This window comes from Pipistrellus kuhlii, unplaced genomic scaffold (genome assembly GCF_014108245.1).
Source record: "Pipistrellus kuhlii isolate mPipKuh1 unplaced genomic scaffold, mPipKuh1.p scaffold_m20_p_7, whole genome shotgun sequence".
In the NCBI taxonomy this organism is placed as follows: domain Eukaryota; kingdom Metazoa; phylum Chordata; class Mammalia; order Chiroptera; family Vespertilionidae; genus Pipistrellus; species Pipistrellus kuhlii.
In genome coordinates, this window is record NW_023425573.1 from 44,226,195 (window position 1) to 44,246,629 (window position 20,435).

Consider the following 20,435-nt stretch of genomic DNA (forward strand, 5'->3'; position numbering starts at 1 on the left):
TTTCTTATCTATAAAATGTTTTACAACTGAGTCATTAGGATTAAATGAAATACTGTCAGTGCCTGGCACATACTGGCTTCTTTTATTTTCTATTAAGAACTTCTTTCCTTAACCCTGAGCTCTCTGTATTTACCCTCCACCCTCCAATTATTCTAACCACCACTCTGTTGTGGCACTATCTTTCTTTCCTTGTTGTTTGTTGTTAATCTTCACCTGAGGATATTTTCCGTGGGTTTTTAGAGAGAGTGAAAGGGAGGGGGAGAGAACTTCAAGGTGAGAGACACTCATTGATTGGTTGCCTCCTGCATGCACCCCAGCCTGTGCCAGGGATCTCACCTGCACCTGACTAGAATCGAACCCAAGACCCTTCAGTCCTCGGGCCAACGCTCTACCCACTAAGCCAATCCAGTTAGGGCTGTGGCACTATTTTGATATTAAATACACACACACACATAGTGCAGGGAAGAGATAGCAATTCAATACAGATTAAGGAAGTGCAAACTTCATTGTCTCTTCCAAAATTAAATAGGCCTTTCCTTCATTACTCGCCTTTAAATATCTTGAACTTCAGCCTCATGATTCTTGTTTTACAGTTACTCTATGTTTTCCAGTTGCACACCTTTTTGAAAGTTTTCCCATGTGGAGTACTGTACCTCCCACATTTTCCCAGTTAGTTTATATAACTTTCATATAAAGGTTCTCTGATATTTCCAGATTGAACTGTTACCTATGACTTTCAAACTATTTTGACACTTTATGTACTATTGGTGGTTATCATATATGGTTCTGTGCTGTAATTAATATGTGTGTCATATCTTCTTGAATAAACCATAAGATACATGTGGGCATCATTACTTTTCTTTATAGTGCTTAGTAAATATTTATGCAATGTAATTGCCATTTAATAAATTCATTAAAATGAATATTGTTTCCCTGATCCTTTATTTGGAGACAGAGATAGCAACTTAAATGGTATGCCTTGAAGAGATAGTTAGATGGGCCCTGGTTGCTTTCCCAGGTTCTTCTAACAAAGACATTTTCTTTAAGTAGAGAGCAAGGCAAGAATACCCCAAATGAAAATGCCTCAAATTCTGATTGCTTTTTAAATTTTGTTTAGGGTTGAAAATGTTTTCTGAGAGTAGAATTTGTTTCATATCACTGTTTTCTTTTGAATATTTTTTAAATTGCAGTTGATGTATAATGTTAAAAAACCCTGTGATTAGCCATTTATATGAAAATGTGGGACACAACAAATTTGCATGTCATCCTTGCGAATCCAACATGCTAACCTTTGCATTATTCATATTTTAATATGTGTTCTGCCAAAGTGAGCACCGTATCAGTGTTCCTAAGAGGGAATTTGATTTAATGTCTTTGTTCCTAATAGTTTCATAATTCAGGAATGACAACTTGTAGATGCCATGACTAATTTTTTAATATTGCTTATTAAAAGTGGTTGTGTGAGTTAGAATATTTTAAGGATTTGATTCTGGATTTCTTAGGAATGATTCTAAATACTTTAGAATGCAATATGGGATATTTTAAAAGTTTTATATGAGGTATCTTGAATGTTGCAGCTACTGCTGGCCCATTGTTTGACAAATCCTCAGTATTTAATGACAACAACAAAAATGTTCAAATAGATAAATATGTTCTTTATTTCTGAAAAAAAAAGTTAGCTATCTAATATGAAGTTCCATGGCACATATTATAATTTAAATTTCTTCCTGGGTTTGTTACTATAAATGGAATAGGAAACATCTCAACAGTATAACAGTATGATACAGGAATTAGGTGGCAGGGACTAGGAAAGAGGAATTTTAAATAAGTTTAAATGCATAAGGTTTTCTTTGATAAGAGTGACGTCACTGTGAAGGATCTCCATTATAACTTTTGAAAACATCTTTTCTGAATTTGTTTAAATATTCCCTGCATATTATATTTATTTTGATAGTACACCTATGGATCTCCTTTTAAAAATAGAATCAACATTACACTAAAATAAATATTCAGAAAGCATATATGCTTCATTTAACATTTTAGATCTTTTTCCCAAAAATATATTTTTTGGGGGAGAATTTTAGAATGTCCCCGTGTCATCTTATGTAAACCACACAGAGTTGTGCTCAGAATGTTGCATCTGTGAGAATGTGAATGCCCAGCATTAGCCTCTGGAGAACCCACTTAGTTGTACATTAATTTTTTTTTTTTCCACCAAAGAGCTTATTCAGATCAGGGAACACAATAAGGTTAGAGGTGATAATAGACTTTATGCATAGGAGAAAATTAAAAATTTGTTGTCTTGAGTTAGGTTGTCAGTGATACTGCTGCTTAATGACCAAAAGTCACCCTGTGTCTGCCATCTTGCCTTTGCAATCCTTTGCTTACATTGAGGGTGGCTACAGTGACAGCCTAAAAACTCTTGTGCGTCTCTATGCAGCCTGACATCAAAGATAATTAGATTGAAGGATCTCAGAAGCTAAACGGTTTTACTCACTAGAGAGAATAAGGAATTATGTGGGTACATTTTTATATCACTCTAGGTCCTACCTTATAACCCAGTATGTGATCATTCCACACTAAATAACTATTCATTCCTTTTTCCTCTTTTCTCTTTCTCTGGGATAATTTTAAATAAATTTAAATTTGGGAAACTTGATCGAAGATTGGCATTAATCTTCTTTGTTAGCCAGTGGGAGAGCATTCTATGGCCACACTGGCACACTCTCTCCTACAAGAGGGAGTAGAAGTAACACAATGTAAAACAGAAGGAGGTTTCTCTCTCTCTATGCTCCTACCATGTAGAGGAATCTGTTTCACTCTGAACAAATCTGAGAATGCCAGGAATGAAACACAAATAAAGAAAGCATAGAACTTGAAGTTAGAAATCCCAGGTATGGTTGATTCCATATCTTGTTCTGTGACTTCAAGCAAGTCACCTTAACTCTCTGGCCTTTGCCTGTAAAATGACCCAGAGACATGTTTCACATGATTTGTGACCTGATTAGCTTGTTCAGTAGCACTGATTTATAGTAAATTGAGACTAATACTTACTGTAGTCTTCACTGGCACCTGGGTCAAATGAGTTGAAGAGCATGTTACATGGAGTAGAGTGCCACCTATTGGAAAAAAGCAGACTTTGAAAAATACAAGGTAATACTATTAATAATTAATGTCGTTTTCTAATACTTTTTTAAATCGAATTTATTTAAACAATACAACAAAATTTAATCAACAATATAGTTGCCGTTGTTTTCTACTACTTGTGCCCAACGCTCAGGAAGCATTTTAATCTCTCTGTTGTAAAATTCTTGTGATTTTGATGCAAAAAATTCGGTCAATGCATTTTTGAGGCATTCTTCATTATTAAATTTTTTTCCAAGAAGAAAGTTTTGCAAAGAACGAAACAAATGGTAATCGGAAGGGGCAATATCAGGAGAATATGCAGGTTGAGGGAGAACTTCCCATTCTAACTGGCGCAGTTTTTCAGCAGTGATTCTTGCAGTATGTGGTCGTGCGTTATCGTGGTGAAGAATTACGCCCTTCCGATTAAGCAGCGCGGGTTTTTTTTCTCTTAAAGCTTGGGCTAACCTTTCCAATTGGGCACTATACACTGCACTTGTAATGGTTTGGTTAGATGGTAAAAGTTCATAATGAAGAATTCCTTTAAAATTGGCAGCTGATCGATGACTCTCTCTCATCGATGTTTCTAACTCTCTTTCTCTCTCCCTTCCTCTCTGTACAAAATCAATAAAATATATTTTAAAAAAATAAAAATAAATAAAATTCCACCAAACACACAACATCACTTTTTTCGCATGCAAGTCAGGTTTTGGCGTGGGCTGCGGAGCCTCACTTTTGTCCAACCATTGAGGCCGCCTTTTCAAATTAACATACAGCACCCATTCTTCATCTCAGGTAACAATTTGCTCTAAAAACAGCAAACAGTTTTGACGAGAGAGGAGCGAACTGCAAATTGTGACTCTTTGATTTCGGTTGTTGTCGGTCAACTCATGAGGAACCCATTTTCCAAACTTTTGGACTTTGCCAAGTGCACGCAATTGATTGGAAATTGTTTTTTGTGAACAATTTAAAGTTGTCGCAAGCTCTTGTTGGGTAATTTGAGGATTTTGCACCAAAAGAGCTTGAAGAGCTTCTTGATCAAAATTGAACACACGGCCTCGACCACTCTTGTCATCTAACAAAAAATTTCCCTCGCGAAATTTCTCAAACCAACGCTGGCATTTTCTGGCGCTAACTGCATCTTGACTAAGAGCACTACAGATGTTTTTTGCAGCCTCACTTGCTTTTCTTCCTAATTGGAACTCGTAAAGCATGCAGTGCCGAATATGCTCTTCATCAGCCATCTTCTTAGCCCTAGTTTTGCAACAAAAACCAAACCAAACACAAACTTTTTCAAGCAAAACTTGTTAATTGCACTTCACACGTTCTGTAGATACCACGTGTTTGAAGGTTATGTCAATACAAGTCAATGCCAAGCAAGATTTTAAACGAATGTTTAAAAACGACATTAATTATTACTAGACCAAAACAGGGAGGGTCATTTTTGTTTAACACATCCTTGAACTCATTACTAATTAGGTGGGTTAGCATAAGATGGATAAACATCAATAACAATAGGGAATATTCTAAAAATCTCCATACTATCACTTTTTTAAGTATAATTGGGTTGTCAATATGCATTTATAAGGGACAGATAGAACTAATTCAACTCAATTGTTTTGAGGATTTGTTGAAAGTGTGTAAAATAGGAAAACTTTCTTAGCTCAGTGAGGAAGTGATGATCAAGTTTAGCCAATCCTTTTCAACTGTAAATATTTTGGCTCCTGTTTCAGGTGGATTGCAGGCTTGTGCTCCTGCCTTAGCAAACAGGAAGACAAGCATCCTTCCTGTGGTGATCCCGTGGTCAAAACTGCTGGCCAACTTCTGTTAGGCACATCAGCTCCTAATAATTATCCACAAACCAAAATTGTTGTTTTTGGTAGAAGTAATCTGGCATCTGGGTGGATAGTTCTAAATAACTATTATCCTCAAAAGATGAGTTCATTTTCTGTGGGTGCATTTTGTGACTGAATGCAGGGTCAGTTTAAATATTAATGTCTTACTTTGATAGTGTTATGGCTTGTCAAAGCACATGTTGCTGTGCCTTACTCCCAGATTTTCTGATTTAGGGGTCTTGCCTGGGATTGGACAATGTGCATTTCTAGCATGTTCTCAATGATACTGATGCTACTGGTCCATGAATCACACTTTAAGAATCAATGCACTTGTCCATCAAATACAGTGACCACTCACCACATGTGGCTATTTAAATTGAATTGAATGAAATGAAATGAAATAAAATGAAATAAAAAATTCAGTTTGTTAGTCACTAGTTCAGTGTATTTCTACTGCTTAATTTAAGAATGTCCAAACAGCCGAAACCTGTTTGGCTCAGTGGATAGAGCGTCAGCCTGTGGACTGAGGGGTCCCGGGTTCGATTCCCGTCAAGGGCATGTACTTGGGTTGCGGGCACATCCCCAGTGGGGGGTGTGCGCAAGAGGCATCTGATCGATGTTTCTAACTCTCTGTCCCTCTCTCTTCCTCTCTGTAAAAAAGCAATAAAATATATTTTAAAAAAATGTCCAAACATACAACAAATTTCATGAGTTTATTTGAGCCAAACTAAGGACATGCCTGGAAGCAAGATCTCAAAAATTCTCTGGAGAATGGCAGTTTGGCAGTTCTCTTTATGCATTTGGGATCAAAATAGGGGAAGCAAGGAAGATTACATGAAATCCACTGGTGGTGTGCGTGTGTGTGTGTGTATGTGTGTGTATATATATATATATAGTAAAGCAACAATAATTTTATTTTTGAGGAAAATAAACATTTATGAATATATACAGATTATAATAATTGCATACTTCAAGAAATTGTCCTTAAAAACCAACACTTTAAGCTGAAGCATAAATACAAAAGTGGGGAGAAAAGTAAAAAAAAACAAAAACAAATAAATCTAAATAAATTGCAGAGCTTTTAAAAAAATTATCCACTGGTGGTATATTAAGTAGGGAGAAATCTGACTGGATAAAAAGTAAAATGGAGAGAACATTTACTGTAAATAGGGATGGTATATGGCCAACAAGATCATGTGTACCCTTGAGGATGGTTAGAGGGGTCTGGGAGAGGGGATTATTCTGGCATTTCAAATATTTGTTAATCTAGATTTACTAGATCTAGGGACAGGACTTGGCTTAGGTAAAGATAAACCTTTTATGAAAGAAGTTATAGGTGTGGGGTGTGACTACCCTTCATGAACATCCCAGTTAGTAATTTATGTTCAGATCACCCTGTGAGGTTACCTTTGGTCACCGAGCTTGTCAGATTCACTTTATAGTTCCTTTCTCATTCACAGTAGCCACATGCGGTAAGAGGCCATTCCCAATACCAGTTGTTGAAAATTTAATTATGCTCCCAGATATTTGAAATACTGTTATTAGATATAGTATTAAATTCCCATCTGCATTTGTGCCTGTTTTACAGAACCTTCTGGTCTACTGCATTTATCTTTCAGGGAGTGAGAACATTTTCAAGACAAAATTGACTTCTAGAATTACTGAATAAAGATTTGAACGTAGCCGAAACTGGTTTGGCTCAGTAGTAGAGCGTCGGTCTGCAGACTGAAAGGTCCCAGGTTCGATTCCGGTCAAGGGCATGTACCTTGGTTGTGGGCACATCCCCGGTAGGGGGTGTGCAAGAGGCAGCTGGTCGATGTTTCTCTCTCATCGATGTTTCTAACTCTTCCTCTCCCTTCCTCTCTGTAAAAAATCAATAAAATATATTAAAAAAAAAAAAAAAGATTTGAACCTAGAATTACAGAATGAGATAATAAAGTCAGAAAGAGCTCTGGGGTTATTAGTTGCCTTTTGAAGAACTGTTTTTTATTAGAAAACATTTAGGTAGTGTTGACTTCAAAGGTCAAGATATAGCTCTATGTCAGCATGAAAACTTTTTGCCATGAAATCTGGTATAGTGTGCAATGACTTGTCAGTGTAAGAAATATCTAAACCTTTGGAGAATTTTTATAGAAGTTTATTTAAGCTACAACTGGTGATAATTACAGGGAAGTAAAATCTCAAATACTTTGGAGAATTGACAGTTTTGCAGTTTCTTTTATGTATATAAAATTAAGGAGGGAACCTAAAGAGGATTACATGAAGGTGGGAGAAAGCCAGGCAGGGATTGAGTTACAGGATAATTAAGATTATGTGCTCTCCTGAAGATAGTTATGCTTATTTCAAAGGTGTTTAACTAGATGCATAAAAGCAATGGTCAGGGCTTAAGACAAAGATATGTCCAGATAGGAATTTATGGTCTAATCACCTGTGAGATAACATTCCATAGAACCCCTTTTCATCCACAGATTATAGATAACCAAATTGATTGAGGCAGTAGGCTATTTTTATAATATTATTGGCCCATTACCCACCCTATTTATTAAATTAGAAAATCAATGTGTCAGATTAAAATAATAATTCATTAAGGAGCCAAAACCAGTTTGGCTCAGCGGTAGAGCATCGGTCTGCGGACTGAAAGGTCCCAGGTTCGATTCCCATCAAGGGCATGTACATTGGTTGCGGGCACATCCCCTGTAGGGGGTGTGCAGGAGGCAGCTGGTCGATGTTTCTCTCTCATGGACGTTTCTAGCTCTCCATCTCCCTTCCTCTCTGTGAAAAATCAATAAAATATATTAAAAATAATAATAATAAATAATTAATTAAGGCATATCAGAAGGGTTAAATAATAAGTGTATATTAAGAGTGTTTAAAATTGGAAAATGTGTTTTTCCTTAAATGTTTATATGTTTGTACATAAAAGGGAATCAAATGATGAAAAAAAATAGGGATTAATCAAACAGAAATAAACTTCACATCTGTAGCTACTTTTGTCTTATTAATTTGTAATGTGTATTTCTAAAGTATTAAATATTTTAGTTTTTTAAATTCTAAAGAACTATACTTTTAAGAAACGATGTTCAAAATGTAAATTTTGTTTTCAAATGTATTACTTGACACGTTTATATGTAGAGAGAAGGAGATCTATAATCTAACATATAACCATTTACTCAGAGACAGTAGTGGACAGTGTTTCATTAGGTTGTCTGTGAAAGTTCTCTATTCTTCCAGATCAACTGTATTTATAATTATACTAGAGGCCCAGTGCATGAAATTTGTGCATGGGGCGGGGGAGATGTGTTCCTCAGCCCAGCCTGCACCCTCTCCAATCTGAGACCTCTCACAGTCCAGGACTGCTGGCTCCCAACTGTTCTCCTGCCTTCCTTCCTGGTTGCCCCTAACCACTTCTGTCTGCCAGACTGATCACCACTAACCACTCCCCTGCCAGCCTGATTGCCCCTAACTGCTCTCCCCTGTGGGCCTGGTCACCCCTAACTGCCCTCCCCTGCCAGCCATAATGTGGTGGCCATCTTGTGCCCACATGGGGGTAAGCCATCTTTGACCACATTGGGACAGCCATCTTGTGTGTTGGAGCAACAGTCAATTTACATATTACTCTTTTATTAGATAGCACTAGTGGCCCAGTGTATGAAATTCGTGAACTTGTAGGGCCCCTAGCGGCTGCTGGTCGCCAGCCCAGTACTCCTTCCCTTCCCCCAGCCACCTGCTGTGGGCCAGAGCCTCTATCCCTTCCCCCTGCCTGCCTGCCCCCTGGTCAAACTCAGACAAACTCCCTGTCAAGGAGGCAATTTGCATACTATGCTTTTATTATATAGGGTTGTATTTACCTAGACATCTCCTAATCCTTCTTGACCTTTTTTACTATCAGAAAAAGGCACCATTTTCAAGCCTAGAATTGGTATGTAACATCAAATTGCTCACATAGAGTACTGTTACCATAAACTTCAATAATACCATTATACTAGTCTCCCTCTATGTGAAAATTAGTATGTACCGGTACTATCCAAAACAAAAATTCGGGCTGTAAACAAATTATGTATGAGATGTTATGTCAAGAGAAGGACATAAAATTTCTAAATATTGTGAAAGCTCCTAATGAAGACATAGAGAACATATTTTGAGGACTGAAAACTTATTCCAGAGAACATTTTTTTAATGAGAGACTTTAAATCTTTTATTCATTTTCCCTGATATATGTATAATAAGATACCACCTGTATGTTGGGGGGTAGGGGGAGGAAGGCAGTGAGGGTATCATTGAAAAGCATACCTCTTCATCCTATGGAGATTGGAATGGCCTGAGGCTGGGCAAAAAAAACACACCAAAAGCTGAGGTTGAGGTACGGAGCTGAACATGGGGGACGGTTTGGGAATCTTTACTACATATTTTTGGCCCCAACACTACACAGTGTCAGACAACTACCCTTCCTTAGTGGGACACTGCCTCTCTGGAAAAACGGAACCAGAGAAGCTAGAAACCTGAGAACTCCATTTAAGAGGATGGGGATTCGGTGCATATGAAAACAGACGTACTAAATTAAAATTGGCATACTAAGTAGGGAGATTACTAGCCTCATTTTTCTGTCTGAATGCCAGTAGCCAGATTCATATGTGTAGTTACAAGATTGAAGAATAGTTTGGTTTTTTGTTTATTTGTTTGTTTTACTGACATTTAAATATCTTAGTGGAAACATTAGTGGCCACCTGCTTACCTTCAAATAAAACTCATCAACCTATACCTCAACCCATTGAAATAGGGTCTTTACAGTGACTTAGTGCCTCAGTCAACTTAAACAGTAGCTGGAATTGTCTAATGTTCAGCATTACTTCTGTTTTACAGTAAACCTATGATGGACTTGTTGATATTCCTCTGTGCCCAGTATCATTTGAATCCATCAAGTCACACAATCGATCTACTGTCAGCTGAAAATAACCCTATTAAATTTAAGCCAAACACACCAATAGGAATGTTGGAGGTGGAAAGAGTAATTTTAAGGCCAAAAGTTTTGGATAAGAAAAAACCTACACCTATAATACCAGAGGTAAGACTTTCACTGTGTATTTTGATATCTTATGGCTACAATACTAAGTTGCTTTTCCAACCATTATCTCCAATTTATTATAAATAAGATATCATTGCCTTTCCTGCTCAAATTTGATGTTGAACATGACTATCATATTTCCATAGAACCCTTTGCTTAGGATTCAGTTGGTTATTGATCCTTAGGTTAAGTAGAATTTAAGCAATACATTAGATTTTAGATGCTCTAAAATGATTTATATGTCAGTATTAGAGTTTGACAATTACGAACCATCTGTATTTCAATCTACTCTTTTAAAACATATTTTAAATGTAAAGGAAGGTTTTAGAACTTTTTAACAAAAATTCATCTTTATCTCCATCTCTCTCTTTCCCCTGATTTTGCCTTTGTTCCTTGTTTTCTGGGCAGCATGGGCTCACGTCTTCCATGGTTTATTACTTCTATCTCTATGATTTTCTAAATAAACAAACAAACAAGAAAGGAATAAATTTATTTAAGAATTTATTAAAATATTTTTGGCTTTATTTACTTGGCAAGTGGTGGTTGTAACTTATTAATTTATATGTTAGTTTTCATTTGAGCTATACAATGGCTCAGTTTTCTGTAATGTATGGATTTTAAGCAAACATTTTAATCACAATATTCAAATATTATAAATTCTTTATATAATTGTTCTTTATAAGCAATAGAGGTAGAAGCTTATAGGTTTCAAGAAATACTCTTTCATTAGCAATAACACCAACCCTTTTTAACTTCAGGAAACATAAAGGTTTATATATTAATAGTTTATTTACAAATGACTATATATTAATAGTTTCTATATTAATAGTTGATTTACATATAACTATGGCTTTAATCTGTGTTTCAGAAAACTGTGAGAGTTGTGATAAATTTTAAGAAAACGCAGAAGGCGATAGTGAGAGTGAGCCCACATGCGTCACTCCAAGAACTAGCCCCCATTATATGCAGCAAATGTGAGTTCGATCCATTACATACGCTGTTGTTGAAGGATTATCAGTCTCAGGAGCCCCTGGACTTGACAAAATCTCTTAATGACCTGGGACTAAGAGAATTATATGCCATGGATGTCAGCAGAGGTAAGACTTTTTGTTTTATTTATTTGACAGGATGTGCATATATGAATATGTGTGTATTGTGTTTATGTATAGTTCTTTTTCAAGTTCATAATGGGACTTTAAATGGATCCTATAAATAGAAGTCAATACATGGCATTGGGAATAAGAAGAGAAAACAAAATATAATGTATTTTAACTTGATTTTAATTATTGAAATTGAAATAAAAACTTGTCTTTCTTAGCTGTCATCACATTTTATATAATACTTTTCCATCTACTTATGAATACTTTTTTTTTTAGTGGAATTTAACTGAATTCTTTGTGGCTTGGAGATTTTAGCAGAAAACAAAAATTTACATATAAATTCATTATGGTTCTAATTAAGCATGAATTATTGTAGACTCACCATGATTTTGACAGAGTCCTAATTATCAATCAAATTTGGAAATTTTCTTGCTATTTTTTTCCCGAAGGTCAGCACCCAAAATTAACTGACTTTAAAAAAAATGCATCAGCTTAGTTCCAAAATTTCTCTAAATAGAAATACCAGTAGTTTGAAATATTAATCTATAGAGAAAAATTTAGTGTATTAAAATTTGGAGATCTTAGATAATGTTGGTTTGCATGATGTCTAATAGAGAAATGCAAGCTTATTTACTCAATATGAATCTGTTTTTTTAGGAGAAAAAAAAGTTTAGTAAAGGAGGCAATCACTTACATCTTCTGAACATAGGGAACTTCACACTTGATCCTGAGATTGTGCTTTATGTAAATCTATAGACAACTATTTCAGCTCAGTGATGTTATATACTTGAACAAACAACATCTTTAAGTCAATTTACCCTCTTTTACCCTCCTCTGTAGCCACTTCTGTTACTGCCTTCAATAAATCATCTTTACAAGGTAAGACATATAAATCAGTAGAAACAAATCACAATGTGGAATCTCTTGGTAAATGGAAAGTGAGCTTCTAATTTTATTTGCTTTCTTAATATTACTAATGTGTATAAAAGTTTTAACCAAGACAATCTTCATGCTTTATTTCCTGAAAAAATAATTTATAAGGCTCTCCTTGATTTCTCAACTTAATACAATAATATATTTTAAAATTAATATTAACTTAAGAATGTAAGAAATATATTCTTGACTCTCAGACAAAAAAATGATTTTGCTAGGATCTTTATTGAGTACAAATGCTGATAGTTTGGTTGTACCCTGTAAGTCATTAACTATTATTCATAATAATATATTAATCATAAAGAATTTTTGCAGCCATTGAGTTGTTTGTGAATATTTTGTAATACTTGGAAAATGGCTTATTCTAAAATTAGCTTTTAATGCAGTTGTAAAAAAAACTTTTACATGAAATTTCTGAAGGAAAATGCATAAAAAATTTTATAGTGGTTACCTTTGGGTGGTAGGGCTATGGATGACTTTTCATCGTTTATATTACAGAATTTTGTAATGGAAATTTTCCCCTTTCATAGTAAAAACTTTATTAAAAACAGCCAATAATAATAAAGTCTGTAAGTCTTCCACACATTATAAAAGAATAGGCTCAGATAGTTGATTACTGTAATAATTACCACCCTACAAAAAAAAGCACAATAAACTGTGCACAGTTTATGTTATTGGAATCTCTTTTCTTTCCCATTTTCAATTTTTCCAGGGTACAATGAATCTCCCAATTCTAAGAATTAAGCCCACATAAGTAATAGTATGATTATCCATTATTAGTGCCTAATGAATAAGAGCCTAATCAAAGGAATTAAAATTTCCTATGTAAAATATACTGTATACTGGTTAATCAGAGGGCAGGCATTTGAATTGACAAGCTCATTTGACAAGTAGATAGGGCAAATAGCTTTATCTGTCTGGATCTAACCTTCTCCTTCTATGACAACAAAGAGATTGGAAAAAGTTGTCTTTGTGGTTCTTTTCCTGCAAAATTCATTTTGTAACTTTTACTTGGCTTGTGCTCCTACCTTTGCCATTTGAGTGAAACCTATAACCTTGTTGGCCTTATTTCGAAGATGCTGAATGTATTGATTTCAAATAACCCTTGCAGCCAAAAATATACGTGGTTTATTCAGAGTATTAAGTGTTATGAACATAACCATAAGACATTGGAATAGGAAAACTAAAAGCTCCTCTGACAGTGTCAGAATCTATAGGGTCAGGCCAGTTGCTGTAAATAACCCTATCTCCTAATTTTATCTGATATGATCAGGGGTTTAGAATTTTGCATGCTATTACTTATAGCCTTTCTTCTGAAAAACAGGAAACCGCAGTATTTGAGTTGCTTTCTAAGTAAGCTCAAGCCCTTGTCTGCCTTAGTGTTTAAATGTGACTTATAATGATCTCTGGAATAGAGCGTTAAGTGAAAATGTAGGGGGTAGCTGGTGTAGAGATGAATGGGCACCTGGAAACTACTTTAAAAAAAAATAACTATATGAAATGATGTGGTTATATTTATTGCACTGTACCAGCATGTGAACTTTCCATCTACTGTTCCAACTAAATTTCATTGTGTATTTACATAGTTACTGGAGGATTCTATTTTAAAATAAAATAGTAGCATTCTTTTGGGGGGGAAAAAGCTAGAGGTATTATAAATGTTCTTTAAATCAGTTTCAGTTGTACCATTTAATATCCATGTGTTTTGGACATTATTCAAACTCTCTGGTCACCTAGGTCCTCAGATATATAATGGGGTGATACTACCTGTTTCCATTCTTTACATCCCACAGCTTAGAAAAGGGGCTCAGAATGATAACTTATGATACCTACCTCACAGAATTGTTCCAAGAAATAAATTAGGCATGTAAAAAAATCTTTAATCATGGTGTGCTATCCACATATTAATTACTATTAGTTGTTAGCATTGTCAATAAACTTATGGTATCAAATGCATATTGCTTATTTAATACTTGAAGCATCAGATTTATAAAGTTTTATTTTGTTAATAAGGCATATTGCATTAATTTACTAGTAGTTATTGCTTTCCTGGGATAGCCGCTACTTTATCATAATTTAATTTTTAAACATTCCTTTTTAAGTAAAAATATTATACATTTACCCCTCAATAATAGGTAAATACTTAAGATTTTAATTAAAGCTATATATTTGCTCCTAACTGCTACTTTATCTACATCCCACCAGTTCTTAGATGTAATACTTTGTTTCCTATGTCACTGAGATTACACTGTGATTTGCCATGAAGCCCATATGTTTCTTCGTAGAGATGCTTTTGAAAATTTACAGATCTCCACTCCTTATCTATTAAAATATTTTTTTAATTTGTTTATTGAATAAGCCAAGTCATTTGTCTTACAGAATTTTCCACATTCAGATTGTTGCTAATTGTGTCCTGTGATGCCACTTCACATATTTTCCTATCATATTTCCTTTAAATTGATAGTTAAATCTAGAATCTTGTTGAGATACTTTTGGTAAGAATATTTCATGGGTGGTATTGTGTGTTCCATTTGTAGACATATATTGACAAGTTATCTTTTTTTTTTTTAATGTTAGCCATAGATAATTATTGCTATATTGTAGTTAATTTAGATTTGAAAAAAAAAAAGGTCATTATCTATTGCAAACATTAATTATTAGTTGAGATATTTCTAAAAAGGCAAATTTTCCCATGTCAGCTATTTGTCTTTCATTCAAAAAAGTCAGGAAAGTGTGATTCTTTCCCTTCATTAATTTTTAAAATAATGGTTACCTATAAAGATGAACAATGAGAACCAATTATCCTTTTTTTATCACTATGAATGCATACAATTAAATATATGTGTTATGTTTCAGTTTATTGAGTTATTTTTTTTAAATAATATATGTTTTTATTGATTTGAGAGAGAGAGAGAGAGAGAGGAAGCAAGAGGGAGAGAAAGAAACATCAATCGGTTGGTGGCCTCCCATATGTTCCCAGACCAGGGACAAAACCCCAAACCTGGGCATATGCCCTGACCAGGAATCGAACTGGCAACCTTTTGGTGCACAAGACAACACTCAAGCAACTTAGCCCAACTGGCCAGGGTGTTGAGTTATTCTTAAGACGCCCAAACTGTCTGGACTCTTGCCAATAGAAACCATATGATATTGGTCCTTGAGTTCTTTAAAACCACCCGAGTAGATTTTGATTGCTTTCTCTCTGGTATGACTAGATATTATAGGTTTATCTTTAAAAAAATTTTATTTTATTTTATTGATTTTTTACAGAGAGGAAGGGAGAGGGAGAGAGAGTTAGAAACATCGATGAGAGAGAATCATCGACCAGCTGCCTCTTGCACACCTCCTACTGGGGATGTGCCCACAACCAAGGTGCATGCCCTTGACCGGAATCGAACCCGGGACCTTTCAGTCCGAAGGTCGACGCTCTATCCACTGAGCCAAACCAGTTTCGGCAGGTTTATCTTTGATATCAACAAATAATCAGTCTTTCTTAAGCAATCCTAGTTTCCTTTAGTGGGAAATGGTAGAAAGACAATCTGGGCCAGGTGACTTAGCACTGTTGGACTTGTCTGTTTGTAAGCTCTTGACATTCAGAAATACTTTTTGGCGAGTGAAGTATTATATATGTGACCTTGAGGCTTGAAATTTGTCATTATAATTAAAGTGATTTCTTACTCCTGCTATAATTGACATTTGGGATCAGATAATTCTTTGTTGTTGAGGGGCTGTCTTGGACATTGTAGTATGTTTATTAGCATCATTGGTCTCTACGAAGAAAATACCAATAACACATTCTCCTCATCCTAACCCCTCATTGTGACAACCAGAATTGTCCGCAACATTGTCAGATGTCTTCTGGGGTGTGCAAGAACTATTGGATTAAAGAAATATCATTTATGAAACATATAATAAAGTACTAAGAAACTATAATGTTTTATTTTTATTTATTTTTTAATATATTTTTATTGATTTTGTACAGAGAGGAAGGGAGAGAGACAGAGAGTTAGAAACATCGATGAGAGAGAGTCATCGATCAGCTGCCTCTTGCACATCCCCTACTGGGGATATGTGTACCGCATATCCAAGGTACATGCCCTTGACTGTAATCGAACCCAGGACTCTTCAGTCCCCAAACCGACGCTCTATCCATTGAGCCAAACCGGTCTTGGCTGAATCATGTTTTAGAGAATAAAATATTTTATCATAGTTTAGCTCTGACACAAAAAGATAGCTCAAAATAAACAAAGGGACAAACTGTATGTAGAAATTTTATGTCTCATTTAATTCGAAGCTTTGTTCTTTGAAATGTTGGTAATTGTTTGTGGAACACAGACTTCTGAGTTACAAAGAATTGCATTTGTCATAGCTCTGTAATTTTTTTATTATTCACCCTGAGTAAGTAAGCTTCAGTTTCTTCTGCTGTGAAATAGAAACAATAATACTAAATTTACCTATGACTTTGAGAATGGAATAAGACATAAGGTGCCTAGCAGAGTGCATGGTTCATAGTGGACCATAAAGAGTAGCTTTTATAACAGGACACATTTTTCAAAGGCAAGTAATTGTGAGAAACCTTGGAAATGAACGTATGATGTACAAAAAGGCCCCTTTTTTCTATTTTAGAGTCCTGCCAAATATCGCCAAACTTCGACATTATGAAGGAAAAGGAAAATAAAAAGTTTTTCAGCTTTTTTCAGCGCAGTAAGAAAAAGCGGGATCAAGTAAGTGGTTCCTTATTTATCATTTTATAAGAATCTTCTAATCTGTTTTTTAATCACACGTGCTTTTTTTATCTTGAATTTACATAGACATTTTGCCTTTTCCTTCTTTATTAGACTGCAAGTGCACCAGCAACCCCTCTAGTGAGTAATAATCGTCCAACTTTTACGAGGTCCAATACCATTTCCAAGACATACATTTCCAACACCCTGCCGTCGGACGCACCCAAGAAGAGGCGGGCTCCGTTGCCTCCGATGTCAGCCTCTCAGAGCGTCCCTCAGAACCTCGCTCACATCCAGGAGAGGCCAGCTCATGGGGTCATGAAATCCATGAGTGCGGATGAAACGGATAAGGTACAGAATTCTTTGTTTTGTTTTGTTTTAGGATAGGGCACAGGACCATCTGTTGTTTTTCTTACCAACTTGTCTTTTTCCACATAGGCTAGTAGTAAGGTTAGTAACAGTTACTGATAGGTAGTAAGGTGAATAAGTAGTCAGTGATAAGATTAACGCTGGGAAGAGGTTCTCTAGATACATACAGTTCTCTGCTATAGTAAAGAATAAATATATTGCCCAGATGGCATGGTGCAGTGGTTGAATGTTGACCTGTGAAACAGGAAATCAAAGTTTGATTCACTGTCAGAGCAGATGCCCAAGCTGAATTCTCAGTAAGGGGCATTCAGGAAGTAGCTGATCAGTGATTTTCTTTCATCATTGATGTTTCTATCTCTCCTCCCTTCTTCTCTGAAATCAATAAAAAATATTTTTTTCAAAGAGTAAATATATCCATTTTAAGTAGTTTTCACATTCAAAAAAATAAGTCATCTGTAACCCATAAAGTGATGGTCTATTAAGGAATAACTAGGGGCTTTTGCTTGTATCTATTAGGAATGGAAATATTCATTTTTGAACATTTTTCTTTTAACAGCAACACAATCTTTGTGTCACTTTTGTGAGTTTCTAACTGGAAATATGTTTTTTACTTTTCTCAGAGAGCCTCAGGGAGATATACTTGCATCTTCCTGGTACATAGATACTCTATAGTTTAAAAAATATATATCTTTACACAAAATGTATTGCAGTTCATTTTACACATTTTTATGATCAAAGCACTGTTCTAGGTATACTTTTTCCCAAAAATTTCTAATTATTGCTCCTTTTTAATCCCAGAATTTCCTGGAGTATGCTGTTTTGTGAAAATCCATTTGCAAAATTACTTTACATGCCCATAAAATCTGTACTTTCCTTACTTTATTCAAGTGGACAATAAACCGGGTTTTAAGTAAACGTGATTGAACATGAGGCCATATATTTTGTTTCTCTGAATCAGACAAATGATTTAAGTGACTTTAAGAGCAGGTTTTATGTTGAGATATTTGAGATACTGAGATGTTTCTCTGTGTTTAAGTGAGGGGTTTGATTTCCACGTTGGAAGCTAAGTCAATTCAATACTGAGGTAATTTTACTCTTCCAAACACACTAATGAATATTTCTGTGCTTCCTTAACTTAAACACAAAAGAGTTAACTGTAGATTTTAATTGTAATTTATCATAGGTGTCTTTAGAAAGTAAATAGCTACTCAAATAGAAAAGGACAAAATATGCTTAAACCCAGTAGTTACTTGGAAAATCATTTAGTAAACTATTATTTTTGTTTCTATTAAGATAATCTTGTCTAATGGTTATGGTATAAAATACTATCAAATCAGAAGAATACTTATCTTTTTAAAGGGTATAATCATTTACTGTACTAACAAGCTTTCCAGGGTGAAGGCGTGGTAGTGAGGTGAAGTATCACAGAAGAGGTGCTTCTTGGGTTCAGTCTTAAGATATGTGTGGGAGTGCATTCGTCAGGCAAGAGAAACCCCACCCAGAGATGCAGAGTGTGAAGCCTGTAGCAGATCTGGGCAGGAGCCAGAAACATAGAAACTGAGTTAGATAAGCAGGGGCCCCTTCAGGCTCGCCAACAGCCTCCTTTTGTAGCTGTAACCCCTTTACACTTTCTCTTAGTAAGTCAGTTAAAATGCAACATTTTCAGGATTATTTTCTATTTTTGACTACCCCAAAACTACATTATAGGGAACAAATAATGATACCCTGGAGTAACTATTAAAGTCTGTCATTTTCTTTATAGAGAAATAAATCTTAGCCGCTCCTCACAAGTCTTTATTCCAGCTGTCCTCATCCAATCTATTGCAGTAAACTTCCCATGTGGTTGGATCCTAAAGAGGTCTTTCTAATAGTCTGCTTTTTAAAATTCCAGGCTGTGCTACCAATGTCTGCACCAAAAGTGATTTCTTTTGATCCACACCCTCTGCTCTATGACCAGTTGATGCCCCCATGTTAAGTAATCTTTTCTTTTTTAGTATATTGTGTTTGGCAAACTAGATATCTTTAGACATAAATTTTCTAATTCTTTTTTCTTTTTGATCTGGGTAGTTCTTCTATGCAATGTTACTAGGACTGAGGATTATTTATTTTTCCCTAGAAAAGCTGAATTAGATTGGTGCTTAACCTTTCTTTAAATTTATTCATTATAAATTATTAACAAGCTTTGGTTTTATTTGTGAGTGCCTGTGTCTGTGTGACACTTCTGTTCATGTGAATTCATGCCTATTTAGGTGTCTCAACACCTTTTTTTTTTTTTTTTTTTTAACTTCTTGGCCATATTAGATATAATCCATGAGCTCTGGGTCTTGATTTTTTTTCTTCTTCTTTGGTCTTGATTCTCTTTTGATAAATCAGCTCTCTTTTAATGTATTTGTTCTTTACCCATTTTCTAAATTTGGAATTATCTGAGTCCATGGTGTTAGCCTATATTTACTATACTCTTTCAGAGACAACATCTGTTCTTTGTTGAGTTATTAACTGTAATGGCTTGGATAATGTCCCCGCAAAAGATATACCCCAGTCCTAGCTTTCAGTGCCCTGTGAATGTGACCTTACTTAGAAATAGTGTTTGCATATGTAATCAAGTTAAGGTTCTATTAATTAGAGCAGCGTTTTTCAACCGCTGTTCCGCGGCACACTAGTGTGCCGCGAGATGTTGCCTGGTGTGCCGTAGGTGCAGACAAGACAAGAATTTTATAATTTTTCACTATTTTGTTTACTTAATATTTCATAATAAAGTAATTATAAAATACTTTCTTTGTGTTTATTTGATTCCTATTCAAGAGAATTACTTTATATATAGTCAATATAGGCACAGAGTTAAATTTTTTAACATTTTCTAATGGTGGTGTGCCTCGTGATTTTTTTCATGAAACAAGTGTGCCTTTGCCCAAAAAAGGTTGAAAAACACTGAATTAGAGCATCCTAGATTTAGATTGGGTCCAAATCCGATATTGGTGTCCTGAGAAGAAGACACAGGCACAAAGACACAGAGGAAAAGGCATCTGACAATGGAGGCTCCAAACAATGGCAGGAGCCACCAGAAGCTGGATGAGGCATGAAAGGGTTATCCCTTAATGCTCTCAGAGGATTATGGCCCTGCTAACACTGTGATTTCAGACTTCTGGCTTCCAGAACTGTGAAAGAATAATTTTTGTCATTTTAAGCCACCCAGTCATGGTAATGTGTTATGACAGCCCTAAGAAACTAATACATCAACTTTGTAATTCCAATTCCAACATTTTTCCTGTTGCAGTTTAAACTCATGGCT

General features: G+C 35.3%; 1 protein-coding gene across 1 annotated transcript in view; it reads left to right on the forward strand.

Annotated features, from left to right (window-relative positions):
- The window catches only part of COBLL1 (cordon-bleu WH2 repeat protein like 1), a 140,624-nt gene that overhangs the window by 82,477 nt on the left and 37,712 nt on the right, over positions 1-20,435 (forward strand). The window contains exons 4-8 of the mRNA XM_045575640.1: positions 9,819-10,020; positions 10,889-11,117; positions 11,961-11,999; positions 16,680-16,777; positions 16,892-17,128. Coding sequence (XP_045431596.1) covers positions 9,819-10,020; positions 10,889-11,117; positions 11,961-11,999; positions 16,680-16,777; positions 16,892-17,128 — 805 coding nt within the window. The remainder of the gene's footprint in view (positions 1-9,818; positions 10,021-10,888; positions 11,118-11,960; positions 12,000-16,679; positions 16,778-16,891; positions 17,129-20,435) is intronic.